General features: G+C 32.9%; 1 protein-coding gene across 10 annotated transcripts in view; it reads right to left on the reverse strand.

Moving 5' to 3' along the window:
- The window catches only part of LOC127736561 (mucin-12-like), a 67,343-nt gene that overhangs the window by 9,895 nt on the left and 29,701 nt on the right, over positions 1-27,747 (reverse strand). For all 10 annotated transcript variants that reach the window (XM_052247133.1, XM_052247128.1, XM_052247134.1 and 7 more), the window contains 3 exons: positions 22,044-22,115; positions 10,327-10,368; positions 3,860-4,675 (listed from right to left, as the gene is read on the reverse strand). In XM_052247133.1, coding sequence (XP_052103093.1) covers positions 3,860-4,675; positions 10,327-10,368; positions 22,044-22,115 — 930 coding nt within the window. The remainder of the gene's footprint in view (positions 1-3,859; positions 4,676-10,326; positions 10,369-22,043; positions 22,116-27,747) is intronic.

The following is a 27,747-nucleotide window of genomic DNA, read 5'->3' on the forward strand; positions in this document are numbered from 1 at the left end:
TTATGACATGAAAAAGACAGAACTACAGCAGTCTCATTGTAGTAAAGGAAATTTACATTTGTTGTTAAAACTTCAGTCTGGTTATTTTCAATCAGATATTGAAATAGATGACCATCTTTGATGATATCAGTAGTTGACTCCCAAGATTTTTGAAGATATTTCCAAATCTCCTTCTGAAAACCAGTATCTAGACAAAAAACTCTTCCAATTATATGTATGCAAAACAGGAAAGTAGATTATTAACAAACTAGAGGCTCTAAAGAGCCTGTGTCGCTCACCTTGGTCTATGTGCATATTAAACAAAGGACACAGATGGATTCATGACAAAATTGCGTTTTGGTGATGGTGATGTGTTTGTAGATCTTACTTTACTGAACATTCTTGCTGCTTACAATTATCTCCATCTATAATGAACTTGGCCCAGTAGTTACAGTGGAAAATATTTTGTAAAAATTTACAAAAATTTACAAAATTTATGAAAATTGTAAAAAATTGACTATAAAGGGCAATAACTCCTTAAAAGGTCAATTGACAATTTTGGTCATGTTGACTTATTTGTAGATCTTACTTTGCTGTACATTATTGCTGTTTACAGTTTATCTCTATCTATAATAATATTCAAGATAATAACCAAAAGCTGCAAAATTTTCTTAAAATTACAAATTCAGGTGCAGCAACCCAACAACGTGTTGCCTGATTGGTCTGATTTCAGGGCAGATAGATCTTGACCTAATGAACAATTTTATCCTGTCAGATTTGCTCTAAATGCTTTGGTTTCAAAGATATGAGCCAAAAACTGCATTTTACCCTATGTACTATTTTTTAGCCATGTCGGCCATCTTTGTTCGCGGGCGGGGTCATCGGACACATTTTTTAAACTAGATACCCTAATGATGATTGTGGACAAGTTTGGTTAAGTTTGTCTTAGTAGTTTCAGAGGAGAAGATTTTTGTAGAAGATTACAAAAATTTACGAAAAATGGTTAAAAATTGACTGTAAAGGGCAATAACTCCTTAAGGGGTCAATTGACAATTTTGGTCAAGTTTGACTTATTTGGAGATCTTACTTTGCTGAACATTATTGCTGTTACAGTTTATCTCTATCTATAATAATATTCAAGATAATAACCAAAAACAGCAAAATTTCCTTAAAATTACCAATTCAGGGGCAGCATCCCAACAACGGGTTGTCAGATTCATCTGAAACTTTCAGGGCAGATAGATCTTAACCTGATAAACAATTTTACCCCATGTCAGATTTGCTCTAAATGCTTTGGTTTCAGAGATATAAGCCAAAATCTACATTTTACCCCTATGTTCTATTTTTAGCCATGGCGGCCATCTTGGTTGGTTGGCCGGGTCATCGGACACTTTAAACTAGATACCCCAATGATGATTGTGGCCAAGTTTGGTCAAATGTGGCCCAGTAGTTTCAGAGGAGAAGTTTTTTGTAAAAGTTTACGGACGACGGACGGCGGAAGCCAAGTGATGAGAAAAGCTCACTTGGCCCTTTGGGCCAGGTGAGCTAAAAAGGATATGCTCTCAACCATGAAAAACAAAATTTTTGTCAGTAGTGGAATACAATATTATATAAACTATGCTGTATAAGAATTCTTTAAGTCACAAATGAGATATTGATATAAATGAACTGAAAGAAAATTTTATTGACTGGGATCTAATTATAAAATTAATGTTCCTTCTTAAAATGACACTATAAGTTATATGGTTCGCTACTGACCCCTTACGGATCCATAGAGGGTTAGTAAAATCCATAGGGGGTGAGGCCAAAGGCGGAATCTCCTATGTATTTTACTCACCTTTTATGGTCTGTAGGGGGTCAGTAGTGAACTGTAGAACGAATTTATTGCACGCAGGACTCTTTCTGCCGAGTTTTGTAGAAAAATAAACAATGAAACACAACAACATTAATAGATGGATGACCATTAACAGTAGACGTGACATCTTGAACCCCATATGAAATTTACTAACCCCCTACAGATCTATAGGGGGTCACCATGTGACGGCGTTAAACCAATCACAATGTAATAATTTACCCGTGGGGCGATCATTTTTTTTCGTTATATTTTTGCGGTTTGCAACATAAGTATTGTGGTTAAATTTTGCTGTCAAATTTTGGCACATTGAGTCAATATTGTATTATTATTTTCGCATAATGATATTCATTGTTCAATTAGTCTTCAGTGACTCAGCAATGAGATCATTTTTAATTCCAATAATTTGAAGAGGGTAGATTTACTAAAGTTTACGTTGTATTAATGGTGTGTTCACGTTTCTCCAACATTTGATTTTTTTTGTATACCGTTCAGGGCTTCTAAAAATATTTGTGCCAGCAGGACATTTTTTGTCTTATCCCAAGTTTAATCCCTTAAGCATGTTAAGACTAAGTAGCAAAAGACAATCATGCAATCAGTTGGGCATCATATAAACAAAGATTGACCTGAAAACTATGTTAAACTTGACTTTTGATACAAATGCAATGAACTGACATAAAGTGTTAAATTGACAGTGCATAATTCGAAGTGTACAACATTCATTTGACATTAGCCTACTAATATCTGCCTTAGAATCTTTATTTGTGCAAAATTATGTTTTCAAAATCTTCACTTTTGTTTTTTCAAAAAGGCACATTTTCTAATACCTGATGTTTCCTTGACAATGGTAAAACACGGACCAGAGACAGATACCGGTACTTAAAATCAGTGTACATTTACACAGCATGATTGAGATTTTAGCTTGTGAGATTTAGTTATGCATCTGAATTCTTCAAAAATGCTAAAATTATCATTGATACCTTTATCTAACATTCATTTCAAGTATTTTAACCGAGCACATGCGCACACATGTACTTGTTTAAACAACGTTGTTCTGATGATATTTCGCTTAAACCTTTATAACTGCCTTTTTAAATTTTTCATCAAATCATGCTTTTATACATATTTTTGATAATCTTAATCTTTTTAACTAAATTCATTAGATGCAAACCGCTGAAATATGTGAAAATAACTTCAAATAGACCGATCAATGTGCAGTACATATTAGTTAACCTGTCACCTGAACAGGTAAATTTCAACTCTCTGAAAACTAATTAACCTTGATTGTAATGAGAGGGTATTAAAGTAGGGTTTGTTTTTATAGTACTTATTCACCATGTCACTTGTATGACCAGAAATGTGGCTGTTTAAGGCAAAAGAACAGGTTAAAAGATGGCAAAATCTTTTTTTTGAATTATGTTAAAATGGCAAACCCAATGTCCATTTCAGGTTCGGCACAACAAGTTATAAATATAATTTATCTGTCAAGTACGGACAATATGATTGTTTTGGAAGTCCTGATACAAGAAAATAATTTCTCATTATTGAGAACAGTGAAAAAACCTTATTGATTTGTGTTATTTTATAATATTGACCTGGTAATCAAGTAAGATGGGCCAATAATTAAAATGTCATGTCATTTGATGTTAGGGTCCTACGAATTATACCATTAGACTAAGTGCAATTGTTAGTTTTCTCACCAAATTAAATTATGTATCACATAATATATTTTATCATTGTAATCCAAAAAATGGCATTTGTATTTTTGAGCAATGTTTTATTTTGGTGTGATTAATTTTGGCACTTTTATCTTAGTCATCAAATAACCCCAAAAATGACTATTTACAGTATGTAGATTCTCATCCAACTTTTTAAAAACATTCATAGGGTGGGCAATATTTATTTTCTTAAGGAAAGACATTAATGTGGTATCAGGGCTAATGGTAAATGAAGACATATGGAAGAAACATTTTCTAATTGCCTAATAATGATTTTTACATATCTACATGATCTATATATACTCATTACCTTTTTCATCATTTTGACCTGATGCAGTTTCCACCTGTTCTGGAACAGATTTGTCAGTACCAGTACCTGGTTCAGCATCTGCCATAGGTAAAGATGTCTTACATTCAGGATTAGTGTCAGATCTACGATAATTAACCTCCTGAACCTCAGGAGTAACATTATCAGTATAACTCTGGTCATCTAGGTTAGGTGAAAGATTGTCACTATTACTTGTCATTGTGCCGTACTCTGATGTACTTTCATTGCTTTCGTTATCCACAACACTTTCTGTAACAGTTGGGTCATTATCTGATTGACCTTGTCCTGTGTCAAGGTTATTGTCATTAGTCCTTACAATAGGATTTTGTACAGAACTAACGGTAATGTTTTGATTGGTATTTTTAATACTGAGATCCCTTGTAGTAGAACCAGCTGGAGGCAGGGATGTTTCTGGTGATATTGTAGGCAACTGAGGACTTGGTTCTGATATATTCATTGCTGAGATACAAGGTTGAAGTAGTTCTGAACTCTGTGGTTTTTCTGGCTGACTTATATGTGATGCTACATTTTCCTCTTGAACTACTTGTGACTGGATTATATGATGAGCTGGACTTACAGAATGAGTATTTTGTGTCTGAGTAGATTGTGGAATATTATGGTCAAATGGAATCTGATTGGATGCCTGAGAAGTATAACTACTGGTAGACAATAAAGTCTCCTCTTCTCGTAAACTTAATCCTGGAAATTCCGAATACCTAAAGGAATTTGCTGGTAAAAATGGCTCCTCAATAGTAGAATCTGGTATTGTCTCATTTAAGACATGTCTATATTCACTCACTGAAATGGTATCAATGAATATTTTGTAATATAAAAATGATATTTTTGCAAATGAAAACAGAAGCTTAGATGCAATGATATTGGACTTATTATCATTAGTATCAAAAGCGGTTTAAATTTTTTTGTGTGTTGATTTAAATGTTTCAAACTCACTCCCAATCATTTAACAGAAAATAGATTACTTTTTTGCTATGGTTGTAATAAATGTTTTTTGTCTCATACTCAAGCTTCTGCATAATATCAGCTATGTTTTCTCATTTTTTTTTCTTCTTTTTAATAAACATAAATAATTTGATTGTGTATTGCTGGCACCCTTGTGGTCTTAGTTTGAATAAAAGTAGTGATCAATCTATCATACTGCATTTACACAAGTATAATAAACAGCTGCACCATGAGCGCATGATACGCCCGTCGTCTTGTGTGTGAATTTTTATGCAATAAGCATAAATAGTTTCTGACATACGGCGTGACATGCGAAAACCCCCTTTTTTTTTTTATAAAAAACTCAATATCTCTAAAATAAAATTTTGAATCAAAACCAAAAAGTATACAGATCTTTAGTTTGTATAACTAAGAAGTGTGTAAAATTTTAAGCAATAATCATAAATCGTTTTTGAGATACGGCGCGACGTGAAAACCCCCCTTTAAAAAAAAAAAATCAATATCTCAAAAATAAAATTTTGAATCAAAACCAAAAAGTATACAGATCTTTAGATTAATATAACTAAGAAGTGTGTAAAATTTTAAGCAATAATCAAAAATCGTTTTTGAGATACGGCGCGACGTGAAAAACCCCTACCCCTTTTTTACAAAATACTCAATAACTCAAAAATAAAATGTTGAATCATCACCAAAAAGTATACAGATCTTAAGGTTAATATAACTAAGAAGTGTGTAAAGTTTTAAGCAATAATCGTAAATTGTTTTTGAGATACGGCGCGACATGTGAAAAAAAAAACACACACCTGTTTTAGTTACTAAGTCCCGTAACTCAAAAAGTTTTAATCTTATTTTCACCAAAAAGTATACAGATCGTTTGACCATCATAAGAAACAACTATCTTAAGTTTCATGAAATTTGGATAAGTCATTATCAAGTTACGGTGCGACATGTTTAGGCCGGACAGACAGACGGACGGACACTGGACATTTGTATACCATAATACGTCCCGTCAAAAATTGACGGGCATATAAAAACTAGAGGCTCTAAAGAGCCTGTGTCCCTCACCTTGGTCTATGTGCATATTCAACAAAGGACACTCTCCAACATTGTAGACGAGAATAGAACTCATTACAAAAATCTCTGTTTTGTTGATCTTGTAATGCTGATCATTAAGTCTGTTTAGTTTCTCTCTATCTGCTTTAGTATTTGCTCAAAACACAAAAGAGGGTAAAAAAAAATCCTCATTTAAGGGCAATCACTCCAATTAAGAGTGACAGTCTACTAGCTATATTGGCAAAACTTGACTTGTAAGTAGATCTTGCCTTGCTGATAATTTTTGTGCTTTAAAGTGTCTATCTATCTATAATAATTTTTATCATATAAGGCAAAACGCAAAAAAAATGGTAAAAATCATCATTAAAGGGCAATAACTCCAATAAAGAGTCGTGGGACGATTTCAAGCAGATGGTCTTAATTGTAGATCTTGTCTTGCTGATCATTTTTGGGACAATAACTCCTATAAGAAGTCGTCTGACAGTTTTAGTGTATATGAACAATTGGTAAAGCTCAATATTTTGAACATTTTTGCTCTTGTCCGATTTTCTCTATTTATAACAGATTTTCTCTATTTATAATGGTTTTAAAAATAATAGACAAAACTTGCATTTACCCCTATGCTCTATTTTTAGCAGTGTCGGTCATCTCGGTTGGCAAGCAGGGTAATTGGGCACATTTTTTAAACTAGATACCCCAATGATGATTATGGCCAAGTTTGGTTAAATTTGGCCCAGTAGTTTCAGAGGAGAACATTTTTGTAAAAGTTAACGATGACAGATGACGCTGGACGCCAAGTGATGAGAAAAGCTCACTTGGCCTTTAAGGCTAGGAGAGCTAAAAAATGTCAACCTTTTATTAAAAATCTTGATTCAACCCCTTGGTAAAACTTTTCAAATATGATAGGACAAAGTTAAAAGTTCATAGCATCAATTCCTAATTGATACTGTTATATTACCCTGTGTTTGGTATGATTTTTGGTTATGAAAAAATATAATTTTGTTTTTGTTTTTTGTTTTTAAGGACATAGATATAAGAAGATGTAGTATGAGTGCCAATGAGACATTTCTCCATCCAAGTCACAATTTGTAAAAGTAAACCATTATAGGTCAAAGAACGGCCTTCAACACGGAGCCTTGGCTCACACCGAATAGCAAGCTATAAAAGGCCCCAAAAATAACTAGTGTAAAACCATTCAAACAAGAAAACCATCAGTCTAATCTATATAAAATATGAGAAACGAGAAACACTTATGAACCACATCAACAAACAACATCCACTGAACATCAGGTTCCTGACTTAGAACAGGGGCAAACAAATGCAGCGGGTTTGAACATTTTATCTGGCGCCAACCTTCATCCCAACCTGAGACAGTGGTGTAACAATACGACATAAAAGGACACACTATAAAACATTAATTGAATAAAATGCTCCGCAGGGTGCAGCTTGATACGACCGCAGAGGTCGAACCCTGAACAGTTGGGGCAAGTATGGACACAACATTCAAGCTTGATACAGGTTTGCATTTGGATTGTGATTAAATATTTGACACAGCATAGGTTTCTGACACAGAATGAATGTGGTCTAAGAACCTAAAAATTTTAAATTGGACATTCACCTATTATGGTCCAATATCCAAAATCTAAATACATGGTTAGATTCAGCATATCAAAGAACCCCAAGAATTCAATTTTTGATGAAATCAAACAAAGTTTAATTTTGGACCCTTTTGACCTCAATGTGGACAAAGTTGATAACGGGGCCCAAAAATCAAAAATCTAAATACATGGTTAGATTCAGCATATCAAAGAACCCCATATATTCAATTTTTGTTGAAATCAAACAAAGTTTAATTTTGGACCCCGATTTGCAACAACTTGAAAACTGGGCCCATAATAAAAAATCTAAATACATGTTTAAATTCAGCATATCAAAAAACCCTAAGAATTCAATTTTTGTTAAAATCAAACTAAGTTTAATTTTGGACCCTTTGGACCTTAATGAAGACCAATTTGAAAACGGAACCAAAAATTAAGAATCTAAATACACAGTTAGATTCGGCATATCAAAGAACCCCAACAATTTAATTTTTGATGAAATCAAACAAAGTTTAATTTTGGACCCTTTGAACCTCAATGTGGACCAATTTAAAAACGGGGCCCAAAATCCAAAAACTAAATACACGGTTAGATTCAGCATATTAAAGAACCCCAAGAATTCAAGAATAAAACCCCATTGAAATTGGTCAAGAAATAAGCAATTTATACGAAGTATCTTCTTTTGCACAATACTGTGCAATTAAATATTTCTTGCTATTGCGCAATACTGTACAATTGACAATTTCTTGCTATTGCGCAATATTGTGCTATTGGATATTTCTTGTTATTGCGCAATACTGTGCAATTGAAGATTTCTTGCTATTGCGCAATACTGTGCAATTGAAGATTTCTTGCTATTGTGCAATACTGTGCAATTGAAAATTCTTGCTATTGCACAATACTTGTTATATAATAATTTACACATCCTGTTTGGTGTGTATCTCCTACCATATCATTATTATTTGCTTTTAAATATAAATCAGAAATAACCAACTTAAAATGGAAAATTTTAAAAGAAAAAAAAAAGGAAGAAAGAAAAAAAAGGAAAAAAAAAATAAACCCCCCCAAATTTTTAGAACCCCCTTATGATTCATCACACCCAAACTCAATCCCAGCCTTCCCTTTGTGGTATGGTACCTTGCAGTACAATTTCAGAGAGATCCATACACTTGAACACAAGTTATTGTCTGGAAACTAGAAAAATGCTTATTTTTGACCCCTTTTTGGCCTCCAATTCCTAAACGTTTCGGCAATTACCCCCAAACTCAATTCCAGTTTTCCCTTTGTGATATGGAACCTTCTAGTACAATTTCAGAAAGATCCATACACTTACACACAAGTTATTGTCATGAAACTAGAAAAATGCTTATTTTTTGCCCCTTTTTTGGCCCCTAATTCCTAAAATTTTTAGGCAATTACCCCCAAAATCAATCCCAGCATTCCTTTTGTGATATGGAACCTTGTGGTACAATGTCAGAGAGATCCATACACTAACACACAAGTTATGTCTGGAAGTTACAAAAATGCTTATTTTTGGCCCCCAATTCCTTTACTGTTGGTACCATAACCCCCAAAATCAATCCCAACCTTCCTTTTGTGGTATTGAACCTTGTGGTAAAATTTCATAGAGATCCATTGACTTTAACTAAAGTTAGAGTGCGAAAACCAATGTGTCTTCGGACGACGACGACGACGCCAACGTCATACCATACGACCACAAAATTTTTTTGGCGGTCGTATAAAAAGGCTCAACTCATCAAAGTATGAATACTAACAGATTTTAGACAAAAGTTAGACCATGAAAACCAAATTACCAATAGTTGAAGTATAAACCACAGAAAAATATATCAAAGCTACAATGAAGATAACAGTTTTATACTTAATAGATTTGTTAGTAACAAATTCAAAGCAAATACTTGAAATAGCAATATACCATATTATGTCAATATAGTTATCTCCTAATCTGAATGCATAGCCCCATGTCAAAATTAGTTCCTTTAATATTTAGCCAATTTTACTCTCCTTGACTGAACAAATAATCAATGTTCCGGTATGCTTGGATTGTTCTTAGTTCTTCATTGGTCAATATCTCATTATTACATCAAATTGTTTAGCCTTCCTTTAAGTTTTGCTATTGTGACATCACAAAAAGAACAAGCCTGATGACGTCTTATAGAACTAATACAACTAATTTTAAGCTAATCACAAAATTTTTTTCTTCTTCTAAAAATCATAAGAGAGACAGACTTCACAACCGTATTTCATACAATATGATATTCCTCCAATCTCATCAGTTAGAAATAAATATCTTTAAATAACTTGGAAAGAGTAGTCAGAATAATGTGACCAGGGTAGGTTGACATTTCTTCCTGTTACCTTGTGAACTATCACATTGAAAATCTGGCTCAACAGCATGTTGTCTAGTACAGAGTAGGGTTTATATTCCTATCACATTGTCATGTTCTGTTTCTGAATGTGCATTTAATTTTCATTTGGATATATCATTTGGAACAGTTTTAATGGTTTTAAGAGTTGTAGTAAAAAGTTAATAACTAAAAAGTTTGTACAAGGCTTAAAACAGGTAAAATGCAAGGCTTTATAAAATATGAAGATTTGGTAGGATTGCATATGAGCTTACTAGTCCAAATGAAGTTGATTTAAGCAATTATAGGTTACCATATTTAACTTTAACTGTCTCAAGTTGAGAAATATCCTATCACCTAAACGCAGTAGTAGAATCTATACTCACTGACGAAGCAAAATCAGTAAAAACATAATTATATTTATGGTTTTCAAAATAAGCTAAATTTTAACACAACACTTTATATATTTAATTACCTGACATTCTGCCTGATGGTCCATGTGGCTCAATATCCATTTCTAAAGAAAAGGAAACCCATCATATTAATGAAACTAAGAGGCAGAAAAGTTATTAAATGATCTTCATTTTTTTCCCCTATTTCTAGCTAGTGTCTGAAATTGAATCAATGAAAAATGCAATGCCTGAAATTATATGCAAGAACAGGTACATCGACTCCTATCAGGACATATACAACTTAAAATTCATATTTGTTGGTATTTCATTTGGAACAGTTTTAAAATTTGCAGTAAAAAGACAGTAACTATACATTTTCCCAATTTATTATAATTTATTTGGTCTAGGCTTAGGAACAAGTAAAATGCAAGACTTAATTTGCCATTTTTAAATTTCACATAGTATAAATGTGGATATTTTTATTATTTGTCATTTTAGTTACATTTGTGCATCAATTAATGTAAATTCAGAAATTATTGCCAAGTTTTTATTAATATGAATAATGCTATGGGGTGAGAATCACAATAATAAGAACTCTCATTCTGGTATCAGAAACATATATCTGTATACAGATTTTCCTGATTACAAAAAATAATTTCACACAATCATTAATGCACACAATAATTTCTGAATTTACAGTTAAAGTTTGCAATTCGCATCAATATTTATGTTTGTTTAATGCGATAGCTAAATAAGTGAAAAGAATCTCTATGAAAAAATTTCCACTTTACATGCAGTAGTATATATATATTTGAATATATAGGTTTGAACGTTGTTTTCAATTTAGACTTGTTTATATTTTTTCGTTATATATATACAAGTCTCTTCAAACCTATGATTGCATTGGATAAAAACCGCAATTTTTATACATGTGCATGCAAAAAATATTTCTTGGTAGAGGGGTCTAAATATATATATATAGTGTTTAGCCGACATATTACATGAAGCATTGAGAAATTATTAAACCATGAAAACTTAATATCAGATTCCACATTTGTAATGTAACAATAACCAGTGCACATGCTGAAATATCTAGTCATATTTAAATTATGATTGAACTTTATGTTAAAATGCTTTAAGGTAGCTGGGGTGTCTTAAATGTATGACGATAATTTTTTCTTAAAACTTCTGAAAAAGACTTCTGGATCAATGTTCTTTCAAAGACCTTGTCTTTTCATTAAAATATGTTGAAATTAACAAAATCTGGGTTATTTTATATTAGTTTTCTAGGGGAAACTTAATTTTCCTTATTGAGGAACCATTAAACGATAGAATTGGCTAAAATTCATTGAGAAAATTCCTTTTCATAAATACTTCTGAAATATCAAATAAAAATAGGGGGTCACAGACTTATTTTTCTTGAAAAAATCTAAAAAACACAAATTGCCCTATCAAATTCAGTATAATTATCTGCCCTTGATTTTTAATGGATTTTTCTGAGAATTACAAAGACACTTTAGGACACTGATTTTTTTGATAGTTTAATCTTTAAATTTCAAGTTTAAGATATTTTTGTTGCATATTGAATGATACTTGGTAAAATAATTTTATGTAACATGCCCAGAAGGAATTTCGAAAAAGACACCCTATCTTGCTTAAGAAAACAGTTTTATTACAGCTATCGCATCAACTAAATGTCAACTAATGAACCATCAAAATGAAATCAATCCTGCTAGACGGACATGTACACCTAACAATCATTCCATTACCAAAAAAAGTTGTTTTATATGTCTTAAAGATCTCTATTGCTTGTTTAATCTGTTTATAGCGTTTCTCTATTCATTTTTGCTTTATTGTTAATATTCTAACAATAGGCTCATAAAAACCTGAATAGCTCATCTGTCAAAAAATTGAGATAAAAGACAAAACCTCAAAAGTTTAAAAAAAAAATCTTTCAGGGGAATAACAAATATAAAGAATTGCCCAATGGTTTAGGTTAAAATGGCATTTCTGTAGATTTTGTATTGCTGATCATTTTTGCTAAGAACAGTTTCTTCCTATATATTCAAGTGTTTATGGTTATGAGCAAAAACTAGTAAATCTGTCAAAAATCATCATTTCAGGACAAAAACAATAATTCAATAGAGATAAATGCTATATTCAGTCAAAAATTGTCATTTTAGGGTAATAAAGAATCAATTGATGGCTTATCAGATAAACTGGAATTTTTGAAGATCTTGCTTATCATGCGACATTTAGAAGTCAAAGGAAATAAGGCTCTGCTAGGAGTCATACTAATGTGGCAAAGAAGGGTAAAGTGTCTTTCTTTGGATTGTCACATGGGCAACTAACCTGTTCAAAAATTAGCTCAAATGTTATCATCCTAATATGCATGTAATATTTGCCACTGGATCTTAAACATGAAATGAAATATTGGTTACGGTTAACATACAATGATATTCTAACAGATTTATATTGACATTTTAAATATATTTTATTTTCAAAAGACATGTACACTTTACAATCATTGCATATTGCAACAGTGAAACATACTGAACCAAGAAATCATAGATTTGATCAATGAACCATGAAAATGAGGTCAAGGTCAGAGGAGCCCTGCCAGACAGATTACATCAAGAGACACAATCATTTCTAAATGTGCTTGAAATACAACTAATGTCCTCCAGCTGAGTCTAGCAATATTCAAGGTAATTTACACTGTCCAACAGTGCCTTTACGAATCTGGGTTATTGCACTAAAGTGCCCTTTCAGAAAACTAGCACCTTTCTGCCCTGAGATTCAAGCTGGAACACTGGATATGTACATCTTAAAATCATTCCCTACCACAAATACACTAGACATATTGCATATTGTATCCGAGAAACAGACCAAAGCACAAAAACTTAACAATGACCAATGAACCATGAAAATGAGGTCCAGACCGTCCATGTCAGATCAAACCTGCCAATCGGACATGAACAACTTACAATCATTCCATACAATACCTATATATTTAACCAACTGCTGATGCTTTCTGGTAAATGGACCAGTTCGCCTTCATCACAGAACTTTTAACCATGATCAATAATCCACTAAATGAAGCCTAGTCTGGATAACCTTGTCTAACAGACATAAAGACATTGAAAGGATCCAATATACCAAACATTTTTATCTTTTTACTCCAAAGCAGTGAGAAATTCACATGACAAAAAAACTGCATCAAGAAGTTAATAAACTGTTGACACAGAGATATGTCTTGCCTGTCCGCATAAAATTCAGAAAAAGACGATCTGATGGACAGCAAGATTGCTAATTAATTCAAAGTCACTGGACCAACTAGTGGGTAGGGCCTTAAATGGTTGACAAACTGAGATGCACAGACAGTAATGTAACTTTATAGAAGATATTGTCTATTGTAAGTAGTTCCTATCAAACTAATATCCCCATTACACTAGGACCACGATCCCTCTACGACCTCAGAAATTATGAAAAATTTTGGAAGTCGTAGTAAGATCGGGTGGTTGTGGTAAGGTCGTAGTAAGGATGTGCCAAGTCTTCTTGATCATGGAGGTCCACAACCAACTTTGAACATGCTCAAAACATTAGTAGTGCAGTCATGGCCAAAACTAGTCATTGTAGAAGCGTATGAAGGTCGTAGTGAGGATGTAGTAAGATCGGGATGGGCGTAGAAGCATGGTATTTGAAACATTGTGCAAACGGGGAAGCCAATGGAAAATATATCCTAGTCCAAATAATTATGACGTCTTGAAAGACTATTTCAATTTTTTTTCTATCGCCTTCCTACGACGTAAAATTAAAATAGCCTTTCAATACATCATAATAATTTGGACTATCTGCGACCTTACTACGATTTCACTGCAACTATCCCGATTTCACTACGTCTTTATTACGCTTCTACTATGATATTGATATGATTATACTACGATGAGGAAGACAATAATACGCTGCTACTACGCGCTTTTCGTCATTAGTATGACCTCATACTACTTAGTCTTAGCCACGAAAATTGCATGACCTCATTCTGTTAATACCTCTACTTTTAGCACCACGACCTCTAAGTGTTTTTGATACCTTTGGCGGCATGTTTTCTCAAGGAAAATGGCGTGTACAATGGGACAGTCAAGATATGTATAGGGACGAAGAGCACAGTGAAAACATAGTGGAGATGCAGTGGAGCTGTGGTTCAATCGTAGTAGACACGTATTGAGAAGGTCTTGGTAGAAGCATACAGAGATCGTGTAAGTTGTGGTAAGGTCTTACAATACGTAGCAAGAGCATGACAAGATCGTAACTAGAACATGTAACTGTCATAGTGGAATCGTTGCAGGATCTTATCAGGATCATAGCAAGGTTGTGGTATGAATTTGAAAACTATGAAATATTGAATAATGGTCACGATCTCACCCCGATCTTATTTTTTTATAGATTGTAGTGGGATGTTCATGGTCTTGGTCTATTGTGATAGGGGCTTAACTTAATCAGAAAACTTAATATTGTAAACTGTTAATTGATTGAAAGTTACTTGACCAAGACCTAGGGGGCAGGGCCTTGAAATAGTCATCAAACTGATATGTACTGATAGTTATGCATCTTCATACAAAATATCATTGATCTATCACAAGTAGTTCCTATCAAACTAACTTAAGCAGAAAACTTAACATTGGAAATGTTTAATTAATTCAAAGTCACTGGAACATGGGCTTGGGAGAAGGGCCTCAAAATAGTCATCAAACTGATATGTACTGATAGTAATGCATCTTCATAAAAAATATCATTGATCTCTCACAAGTAGTTCCTATCAAACTAACTTAAGCAGAAAACTTAACATTGAAAATGATTAATTAATTCAAAGTCACTGGACCACGGCCTAGGGGGCAGGGCCTCAAAATAGTCGTCAAACTGATATGTACTGATAGTAATGCATCTTCATACAAAATATCATTGATCTCTCACAAGTAGTTCCTATCAAACTAACTTAAGCAAAAAGCTTAACATTACTTAGAGTGCACACGCTGAAATGTCTCGCCTGTTTTACTGACCATTGATTTTATGTTGAAGGTCTTAAAGATAAAGGTTTTACTACAACTATCACATTAACTTAACATTTTTAAAGATCCATGACAATGAGGTCAAAATCAGATAAAACTGTCACACAGTCATGTACACCTTACAATTATTCCATACACCAAATATAGTTGACCCATTGCTTATGGTAATTGAAAAACAGACCAAAACACAAAAAACTTAATGTTAACCAATGAACCATGGAAATGAGGTCAAGATCAGATGATACTGGCTAGACAGACATGTACACCTTACAATCATTCCATACACCAATCATAGTTGACCTATTGCTATTAGTATTTGAAAAACAGATCAAAACACAAAAACTTAACATTGACCAATGAACCATTGAAATGAGGTCAAGGTCAGTTGACATTGGCTAGACAGACATGTACACCTTACAATCATTCCATCAACCAAATATAGTTGACCTATTGCTTATAGTACTCGAAAAACAGACCAAAACACATAAACTTAACACTGACCAATGAATCATTAAAATGAGGTCAAGGTCAGATGACACCAGCTAGACAGACATGTACACCTTACAATCATTCCATACACCAAATATAGTTGACCTATTGCTTACAGTACTTGAAAAACAGACCAAAACACAAAAAATTAGCAAGGACCAATGAACCATGAAAATCAGGTCAAGGTCAGATGACACCTGCCAGTCTGACATGTACCCTTACAATCATTCCATACACCAGATATAGTTGACCTGCTGCTTGTAGTATCCGAGGAAACAGACCTAATCACGTAACTTTAACCTTGATCACTGATCCATGAGTTGAGGTTGAGGTCAGGTTAACCCTGTCTGACGGACATGTAGACCTTCAAGGAACCCATATACCAAATATAGTTATCCCATTACTCATAATAATTGAGAAATTCACATAAAAAAAAAACTCTGTAATTTTTTTTCAAGCAGTCACTGTACCATGAAAATTAGGTCAAGGGCAATGGGCATATGACAGACTGAAACTTCGTAACATAAGGTATCTGCATACAAGGTATGAAGCATCCAGGTCTTCTACCTTCTGAAATATAAAGCTTTATACAAATAGTTTACGCTGCCACCGCCGCCAACCCCAGATAGTAACACCTATGTCTCGCATACTGCAATTTTCGTTGCAGGCAACACAAAATGGTTAATTAATTGAAAGTCACTGGACCATGGCCTAGGGGGCAGGACCACAAAATAGTTGTCATACTGATATGTACTGATAGTAATGCATCTTCATACAAAATATCATTGATCTCTCACAAGTAGTTCCTATCAAACTAACTTAAGCAAAAAGCTTAACATTACTTAGAGTGCACACGCTGAAATGTCTCGCCTGTTTTACTGACCATTGATTTTATGTTGAAGGTCTTAAAGATAAAGGTTTTACTACAACTATCACATTAACTTAACATTTTTAAAGATCCATGACAATGAGGTCAAAATCAGATAAAACTGTCACACAGTCATGTACACCTTACAATTATTCCATACACCAAATATAGTTGACCCATTGCTTATGGTAATTGAAAAACAGACCAAAACACAAAAAACTTAATGTTAACCAATGAACCATGGAAATGAGGTCAAGATCAGATGATACTGGCTAGACAGACATGTACACCTTACAATCATTCCATACACCAATCATAGTTGACCTATTGCTATTAGTATTTGAAAAACAGATCAAAACACAAAAACTTAACATTGACCAATGAACCATTGAAATGAGGTCAAGGTCAGTTGACATTGGCTAGACAGACATGTACACCTTACAATCATTCCATCAACCAAATATAGTTGACCTATTGCTTATAGTACTCGAAAAACAGACCAAAACACATAAACTTAACACTGACCAATGAATCATTAAAATGAGGTCAAGGTCAGATGACACCAGCTAGACAGACATGTACACCTTACAATCATTCCATACACCAAATATAGTTGACCTATTGCTTACAGTACTTGAAAAACAGACCAAAACACAAAAAATTAGCAAGGACCAATGAACCATGAAAATCAGGTCAAGGTCAGATGACACCTGCCAGTCTGACATGTACCCTTACAATCATTCCATACACCAGATATAGTTGACCTGCTGCTTGTAGTATCCGAGGAAACAGACCTAATCACGTAACTTTAACCTTGATCACTGATCCATGAGTTGAGGTTGAGGTCAGGTTAACCCTGTCTGACGGACATGTAGACCTTCAAGGAACCCATATACCAAATATAGTTATCCCATTACTCATAATAATTGAGAAATTCACATAAAAAAAAAACTCTGTAATTTTTTTTCAAGCAGTCACTGTACCATGAAAATTAGGTCAAGGGCAATGGGCATATGACAGACTGAAACTTCGTAACATAAGGTATCTGCATACAAGGTATGAAGCATCCAGGTCTTCTACCTTCTGAAATATAAAGCTTTATACAAATAGTTTACGCTGCCACCGCCGCCAACCCCAGATAGTAACACCTATGTCTCGCATACTGCAATTTTCGTTGCAGGCAACACAAAATGGTTAATTAATTGAAAGTCACTGGACCATGGCCTAGGGGGCAGGACCACAAAATAGTTGTCATACTGATATGTACTGATAGTAATGCATCTTCATACAAAATATCATTGATCTATCACAAGTTGTTCCTTTCAAACTAGCTTTTCCCCTAGCTGTAGTAGACTGATCTCTTTATAATATCATCTATAATCATGATTGTTTAAACCGATGCATGTGATGAGAATATAGGCTTTATTCAAATGTAAACAAGTTATTTTACCTGGCTTAATTTTGACTGTCATTGTAATTATTAATGAAATTATCAGAGCTTTTGTAAAAATGGTAAATTTCAAGAACATTTTGACAAAATTTAAGAGGACATGCCCTCCCCAAGCCAACAAATAGTCATACAAAATTATTTGTGCAAATATATTATTTCTCAACATGAATGACTCAGTCTCGATATTTTTGTAAAATAAATTTTATTTATTTGCATTTAATAAAAAATGCTACCAAGCTTTACCTTGCAAGGCATTATATGAATTAGCCATTGTATAAATTGTAATAAATACCTTTATTAACTATGACCATCTTTTTAATCCGTGTTTTTTTGCAAATTAAACAACATTGATAAATCAAACCATGCATCAGACTGCCTTGAAAATAAAGTAGTATGCCTAATGAACAATGAAATTTACTTGTAGCCATCTTTTTTTGTAATTCCACAAAAACAATTTCTAGTCATGCGTTTTTTATTTTAAAAAAATTATTCAGTTTCATATCATCTTTTCAATTTCTATACACCCATGTAATGTTTTGTCCTATTTTTACTCAGAACCATGTGATAAAAAAAGTTTTAGTTTCACTTCCTGATTTGTTACCATAAACACTCAGGTAAGTCAGATGATATGAAAAAACTATATTTACATCATATTAAATCATTTTTTTTACTGTTTTTAAATAATTCATGAAATACATTTCATCAGTATTACTTTTTTAGTTTAAAATTATAATACGAACACTATATTTTTTAATTAATTTTGTCACTTTTTTCTAATTTTTTTACAATATTTGAAAAATATGTTTTATAAGGAAGAACATTTTTTTCAATGACTGGTCTAGATTAAAGTGTATCCTTTAATGATAAAAAATCACTACACCCTAATATCAATATAGGAAGTCATAGTTTATTTGTGTTAATTTTAATTTTTTTGTTTATACAACAAATTAATCCATTTTTCATACAGCAATCTCGCATTGTTTTTATAAGTTGTTTTTTATGAATGAATTACACTGGTTGACCCTACGTCTGAAATCATTGTAAATGATGTCAATGAACAATTACTTCTTACTGTGACATAATGACATAAGCATTGTGACACAGGAAATATACCGGGAAAAGTGCACAAATTCAAAAGTAATGGAATTCACAAATTCTTTCTACTCTTTTTGTATTGTAAGTAGTGAATGCAGTGACACACTGAAATGTCTTGTCAGTGTTATTGATCTACATACTATGTTGACACTGATGGGATCATTGTCCACTTTGTTAAGCAAAGTTGCCAGTTGATAATTTTTATACAAAAATGTACATACAGTAGTCTCTGATGACAAGGAACTTCTTTCTACCTTCGATATTGGTTACATTTTTCTTCTTTTTTTTTAAATTAGTTTCTTAACTTAAATGCAGCTGATTTCATACATTAGGCTTAATTTTCATCAAATGTCCTAGTTGTGCTCCCTGAAGACACCTTTTGACAACATTACTGGCGAGGTGTTATTGAGGAGTTGCACGTCTCCCTGGATATATGTCTACGAACTGTATGTAGCTACTTTGAGACTCAGCTAGCATCCACACCTTCACTCCCCATTTATGTGGCTTTGCTGGCATGTATTGTCGAAACTGAACTCGACCTTTAAACGGAATCATACTCTCGTCTATAGTGACATTTCTTTTAGGATTATACTCCTGGTTGAAGCAGGCATTGAAGTGATTTACTAATGGTTTGACTTTAAACAAGGGGTCATAATTTTCAGCACCTGGTAATGGTTCTAATTCTGAGTTTGAAAAGTGGAGGTATCTCATTATCTGTGTGAACCTGTCACGACTCGTGGTTTGCGGAAATACAGGTGTATGCAAAAAATGATCAGTTGACCAGTACATTTTGGTAGATGGTTTCCTATCAACACCCATTTGGAAACAGAGTCCAAGAAAAGCATTCATCTCAGCAACTGAAGGTCTTACCCAGGCCATTTTGTTCTGATTTGGGTGTTGCTCTTAAGGTGTTTAAGGGCATAGCGGTCAGTTTCATCAATCAAATTTTCAATAAGCATGTCAGTCAGGAAAAGCTTGAGGAAATCTATAGGATCCTTGTCTTGTGGCATGATCCTAGTTGGCCCTGAGATTCCAGAAGGTGTGAAAAGGTGAGGCATTCCTCGTTCATAATATATAAAGTTTTCATGCCAACCATTATGATTATGAAAGACATTACCAGGATCACCAGCAGGTCCAGGGATATCATCATTGATATCAATGTCTGAATCACCAGATTCTATGTAGCCATCACTGTCATCACCTAAACCCTGCTGAAGTAACTGATGCTGGTATCTAGCTTCAGCTTCATCTATTTCACCTTGAGAAAATCCTTCAAATTCGTCAGATTCATCAGACGACATTTTTTTAACCTTTTTTGACTGAACAAGTGACCCAACGGTGATACGAGACTTACCTTTCATCACTTCTTTTACTTAAATTAACAGATTAAAATAGCAGAAAACACCACTACAGTGTCAGGTTACATGTCTTATTTAGTTGATAATTTTATTTTTACTTCTAAGTAAACGAAATATAAGCTAAAACAAACTTTTACCGGAGTGCATAAATTGTGTAATATTTTTCCGCCATGATTGTTGACATATTTTCCATAACGATGTCTATTTCCGGTTCAATTTAAGGTCGTTAGAATTTTTGTATTTTTAGCACACAAAAAAAGTTATTAAGGATTAAATTATTATGCCAAAATTCTCGAGATTTTTATCAATTCGTTGATATATAAAATGACCAACAAGAACTATTTTTAATTAGCTTTATTTGTGTTTGCAAATGTGATGTCGCCGAGATAAATTTTACTATCGTACAAGCACCTGCTCGACATTTTAAGCATTTAAAAAAAAAACTACGATCCTGAAGTTAAAGCAAAAATAACCTGAAGTTTGTAACTTTATATTATAAATTTAATTTGATTCGTTGTTGCTTCGAATACTTACACTATTTTCATGAAAAAAACGATTCAACAAGGAGTTTTTCGTTTCGCCATTTTTCCAATGGAGTCGATATTTTTTCAGGTTTTATTTTCAGTTTTCGCATTTGATGAACAATATATCCTTTCAATCATTGTAAAACTCAAATTATGTTATATTATTTTAACTTTATTTACACTATGAACCGAAACCTATAGTTAGAAGTTAGTATTTTTACTTTTGAAGTTGTCGTTCTAAAAATAGAATTTTAGGTATCCTTAAGGATAATTTCGCCCACACCTCCGTGGTGCCAAAAGGATAATTTCGGCTCGCGCTCCAGGGTGCCAAAAGGATCATTTCGGTACGAAAGGGTTAAGGTCAAGTTACAGTAAATGGGCTATGTCACAGATTTTGCTTAAATTTTGCAAACAACTTTGGCTCGTTGAACTATAACTGAAAATCGAAAAAATAATGCATTTATCTCTTTTATCATCCAAAATATTACTGATTTAATTCTTTCAAAATAGGAAACATTTGTATAGAAAGCACATAAAATCAGCGAAAAACCTTTTTAAATTTGTATTAAAATCATCAAATCTCTAATTTCTAAAACATAAGATTTTTCTTAAATGCCAAACAATTGTAAAGATCACATGGCCTCTGGCAGAACTTTCAATGGCTAGTTTCCATTTTGACAAAAAAAAAAATCCAGGGAGAAAACACAGTTTTCATTGCAGAACATTTTTTTGTAATAAGATATTAAGAATTCAAGAAACATTTTAATTCTAGTTAATGAATATATATATTTGTTTTGTTTGCTAATCTACTCAAAATTAAAAATGTCTACCAGATTCTCATGGAACTGTATCAGTAAGACCATTCATCATACTTAATGAGCTGCTGATTGGTTTTTTTTTCATGAATCTTAAAACTAAGTATTCTAATACTTCACCAAAGTACATACCTAGTGAATGCTGAGAACTTAAAGATGAAGTTGAATCTTTAGATCCCTGATATGTAAATCGTCTTCCATTAGCTATTTAATAATTAATACAAAGATCTTTTAGACAATTGTATAGCACAATACAAGCATACATTATTCTAAAATATGACAGATAAACACTGTTTTAATTAATTGATTATTTTCAAATTTAGAATCATGAAACTGATCATGGGCTTTTTTTTCTACAGCCTACTTCTATATTTCCCCTTTTCAGGAAACTGTACAAAAATAACTTGATGTAAGGAAATGAACATTACAACTTGCAATATCTATAAATAGAATCAATGACCCATATGTTAGTTGTTGTAACATGTCTTTCAGGTTTATTTTAAATTTCCCTGCTGTCTAGAAGATACTAAAAGTTCTGTAAAACATATTGACATCAAAATGAAAATGTTTGATATAACTATGGTGACCCTACACTTTTTGCAACAAAATTTTTCAGGATTTGTCCAAGTTTTCTCCAGGACATTCAAGTCTTTTTTTCAAGAACAATATCAGTTAATTTAGATTATTAGCCATTAAAGTAATTACATATCCCTATCTTACAATCACTCATAAGACTTCTGTAATGAACACTAATCATAAGCAAAATAAATCCAGCATCAATGTATCAAAGTTTTCAAAATTCTTAATCAGACATAGATTTGCAAAGCAAAAGGGAAATAACTTAAATTTTTTAACATAACAACTCAAGGGTTTTTCCTAGATATTTGCCATTTACACAAATTTCAAAGATATTTCCAGGTCTGTAAATACTAGATAAAATTCTAGGCTTTGTCTTGTTTTCAAGTTATATGGCTGAAACCAATTACTTATCCTTCTATGTTTTGTAAGTCTTCAAGACAAGATTTTGCTCACTAATTTAAAGTACCTTGAAATACAATCAACCTAACTTTAAAACTGGGGCTCCCTTACTCCTAGACAAAAATGGGAACCTTTTCCAGCATATCCTTATTTTTTACTCCACCTCTTCGCCCAGTTCCCTCCCCTCTTCTCCTGATTTCCACTTTTAATACTGCTTACTGCAACCTCATTTTTTATTTGGTAGTAATAAGCATTATTTTTGCAAAGAATTCCCCTCAAGCTGGTGATACAGGCCGTCTTAAACTTGCAGTGAGGTGAGAGTTCTTTTGCTCCGTGTTGAAGGCCTCATTGTGACTTCGAGATGAAGAACAGCAATAAAAGCGCTGTTCCTTTGCTTTTTGTGTGTTTTTTGCTATATGCATGTACTTATTTTGTGTCAGGCCACACTTAAAAATATTTTGGTTTGCCCAAACCCTACCCAAAGGTAGAGACAGTGGGTAGGTAGGTAGCCATTTTCCTTTTTTTTTCTGCAAAGAGAAATTGAAGTGTCAGATCTTTGTTAGTCTTCATGCCTATCTGATTTTAAAAAAATGTGGATAGTGTCCACATGTGGACACAGATGATGCCCCTGCTTGCATATCATATAGTTATAAAGGGACATAACTGAAGAACGGTAAAAGTGACGCTACCCAAATTTGAACTTGATCTGAGTTTTGTGGTAATAAGCATTGTGTGTAAGTCTCATAACATTTGGTTGAGGCTAACTTAAGAAGAGAACAGAAACGAAAAATTCAGCAATTTTTCTATTTGTAAACACGCATAACTCTAGAACGGTTGTGTATAAGTTTTATAACATTTGGTTGAGACAAACTTAAGTTAGAGAACGGAAACGAAAAATTCAGCAATTTTTATGTTTATAAAGGGACATAACTCAAGAATGGTAAAAGTGTCGCCATCAAATTTCGTACTTAATCTGTATTATGTAGTAATAAGTATTGTGTATAAGTTTCATAATATTTGGTTGAGGCAAACTAAAGTTAGAAAACGGAAACAAAAAATTTGTACTTGATCTTAGTTTTGTGGTAATGAATATTGTGTATAGGTTTCATAATGTTTGGTTGGGGCAAACTTAAGTTACAGAATGGAAACTAAAAATTTTGCAATCTTTCGATTTATAAAGGGGCATAACTCAATAATGGTTAAAGTGACACTACTCAAATTCAACTTGATCTGTGTTTTATCAGTAGAAGTCAAAATTAAACATTGCATCATATAAAGCATTGATTGTAGTTGATTCAACTATAAACATGGACAAAGGAAGATAACACCAATTTTAAAAATTACTTGATATTGAGAAGAAAATAAAAATTTTGCAATTTTTCCATTTATAAAGGGGCATAACTCTAGAACGGTTAAAGTGACGCCACCAAAATTCAAACTTGATCTGTGTTTTGTGGCAATAAGCATTGTGTATAAGTTTCATAACATTTTGTTGGGGCAAACTTAAGTTAGAGAACGGAAACTAAAAATTTTGCAATTTTTCCATTTATAAAGGGGCATAACTCTAGAACGGTTAAAGTGACCCCACCAAAATTCAGACTTGATCTGTGTTTTGTGGTAATAAGCATTGTGTATAAGTTTCATAACATTTGGTTGAGGCAAACTCAAGTTAGAGAACAAAAACCAATTTTGGAACATACGTATGTACAGACGGACAAGGGTAAAACTTAATGCCCCCAGCGCTATGGCGGGGGCATAAAAATGGGGAATGTGTCCATGGGACACAGATGATGCCCCCGCTGGCATATCATATAAAGTTATAAAGGGACATAACTGAAGAATGGTAAAAGTGACACTACCCAAATTTGTACTTAATCTGAGTTTTGTGGTAATAAGTATTGTGTATAAGTTTAATAAAATTTGGTTAAGGCAAACTTAAGCTAATGACGGAAACGATAAATTCAGCAATTTTTCCATTTGTAAAAGGGCATAACTCTAGAACAATAAAAGTGATACCCCCAAAATTCAAACTTGATCTGTATTTTGTGGTAATAAGCATTGTGTATAAGTTTCATAACATTTGGTTGAGGCAAACTAAAGTTAGAGAACGGAAACCAACTTTGGGACGTACATACGGACGTACAGACGGACAAGGGTAAAACTTAATGACCCCTCCGCTACGGTGGGGGCATAAAAACTTTTTCACATCAGGACAAAAAAAGATTTTGAGTAGGCAGCTATTTTCTGGGTAGGTAGGGTTAGGGCAAACAAACATATTATTTTTTATGGTCTCATGGATAGATACCCCATATCTTTTGCTTTTCTATTGTGTATAAGTTTCATAAGATTTGGTTGAGGCAATCTAAAGTTAGAGAACGGAAACTAATTTTGTGACGTACAAGGTTCAGACAAAAAAAAAGACAGATCAGGGTAAAACTTAATGCCCCCTCTGCCGCTGCTGGGGCTTTAAAAGAAAAAGATAATACCATTGAATACTGCATACCTGCCAACTGTCACTATTTGCGGGGGATTTCCCCCATGAAAGCTACCAAATGGAAATTTTAAAAGAGCAATTTTGTCCACAATTTAAAACAAAACAATCAATTTTACCATGGCTATAGGATTGTAAAAGTATGAAGAAGCAAAAAAAAAAACATATAAATACATTTGAAGGCCCCTTGAAGGTTTTGTAGGACTATAAGAACCATCTTGCACACAAAACCCCTATGGGCATTTTGAAATGTTGGCAGGTATGATACTGTGGCCAAAAAGAAACTGCAAACAGAAAAAACAATACTCTAAAAACAGATGTTTTTGAAGGGTTAGCAGATCAAGGCTAAAATTAATATAGAATCTCAAATCTAATTGGTTTGATGGCAAACATGTTGTAAATGCCACTTCTTTTCTGACAAATATATCAGTGATCCATGGCCATTCATTTTTCTCAAACTACAAGACAATTTCATTCTGTTGCAAATCTAGGTCCTTCAAAACATTAGCATTACCTCAGTAATGAACTTTAGCTGTTTTCTTTTATAGAAAGATATCAGTCAAATCAAAATGTGGATAAAAAAAGGTGAATATGGGTAATGTTGTACAATTTTTTACTGTCAGAGTGGCCTATAAACATTAGATGAAATACTTTCATTTATATCACAGAAAAAGAAAAGTCAGCCAACACCAAAAAGGCTATTATAAGTTTAATTGAGAGTGGACATTGAGCAAACAGTGTTGTGAAAAAAACTTAGTATTCAATTTCTAATATTATTGAAGCTATGGCAGATATGTGAGATTAGGGTGACATGACTATTGTATTGATTGTACATCTATTGTATAACAGAGTTTGAATGTAAACATGTCTTTCTATTCACACAAAGCGAATAGCTAACCAACTTAATCCAAACACATTGTGAGCTGAGTGTTTATTAATAGAACATTTAACATTTTACTTCTTTTTGGCAGTCATTGAAAAAGTTTATTCATTTATGGCACTATGCTATGCTATGTTGATAAAATAAATATCCCTAGTTTTAGGATAAAATATAAGAAGAAAAAGTCCTCATAACAGTAGAAAATTCTATACATGCAATAAGAAGTATAATTAATTTAAAAATCAATATACTAGTGAATCTTATATACTGTAAATTCAGAAATTATTGTGTGCAGTTATTATTTGGATTTTGTAAGAATGGACAAAAATGCAAGATTAATTATTGCAATTTTGGCAAATCTGTATACAAATATCTGTATCAGATATCAGAATACAAGTTTATATTATTGCGATACTCCCCGGTCTTATTATTCACATTAATAAAAACCTCACAATAATTTCTGAATTTACAGTATTTTAAATTATCAGTTTTCTATCTTTCCCATTTACACAGATATCCCTTCAGGTTTTCATTTTTTCTTAAGATTTTTCCTAAAATATATTTAAGAGGAATTGGATTTACTGCAAAATTCTGTCAATTACATCATAAAAAAGCACAAAATTCCAGAAATTTTGTATATTTGATTACCAGCAAGTAATATGTGGCAAGTGCTACCTGTGACAGAGGACAAATATTTTGAATTCTTTCTGTTTGTATATATAATAAAAGAACAGAGTTCCAATGTCCCCCGAGTTGCACATATTTTATCTATCCAAGGTACAAGGGCAATAACTAAAAAAAACCACTTTTTTTTTGTTCTTTAAAACAATTTATAAATATCTTAGAGAAATGAAGGCTTCAGAGCAAATGCAATGCGATTTCCGTTATGATTAATTTCTCCAAGGGGCATCCCTCGTTAAAAATATTTGATCAGCATTTATTTTCAAAAGTGTCAAAGACATTGCTGATATAAACCTATGATATAAGTTTCATACAATTCTGGCAAGAATTGTACATATGAGAGCACTAACAATGCAATTTTCCATATATCAATATTTCCAAGGGACATAACTCTTTTAAAAATGATTGATCGGCACTGATTTTCAAATTTGTCTGAGACAGTGATTATATAAACCTATAATATAAAATGCATAAAAATCTGGCAAGAATTGTACACATGAGAATGCTAACAATGCAATTTTCCATATAATCAATATTTCCAAGGAGCATAACTCTTTTACGAATAATTGATTGGCACTGATTTTTGAACTCGTCAAAAACATTGCTGATATAAACCTATGATATAAGTTTCATAATATTCTGGCAAGAATTGTACATATGAGAGCGCTAACATTGCAATTTTCCATATAATCAATATTTCCAAGGGGCATAACTTTTTTAAAAATAATCAATCAGCATTGATTTTCAAACTCGCCCAAGACATTGCTGATATAAACCTATGATATACGTTTCATAAAAAATCTGGC

Source organism: Mytilus californianus, unplaced genomic scaffold, assembly GCF_021869535.1.
Source record: "Mytilus californianus isolate M0D057914Y unplaced genomic scaffold, xbMytCali1.0.p SCAF_33, whole genome shotgun sequence".
NCBI classification, from domain to species: Eukaryota; Metazoa; Mollusca; class Bivalvia; order Mytilida; family Mytilidae; genus Mytilus; species Mytilus californianus.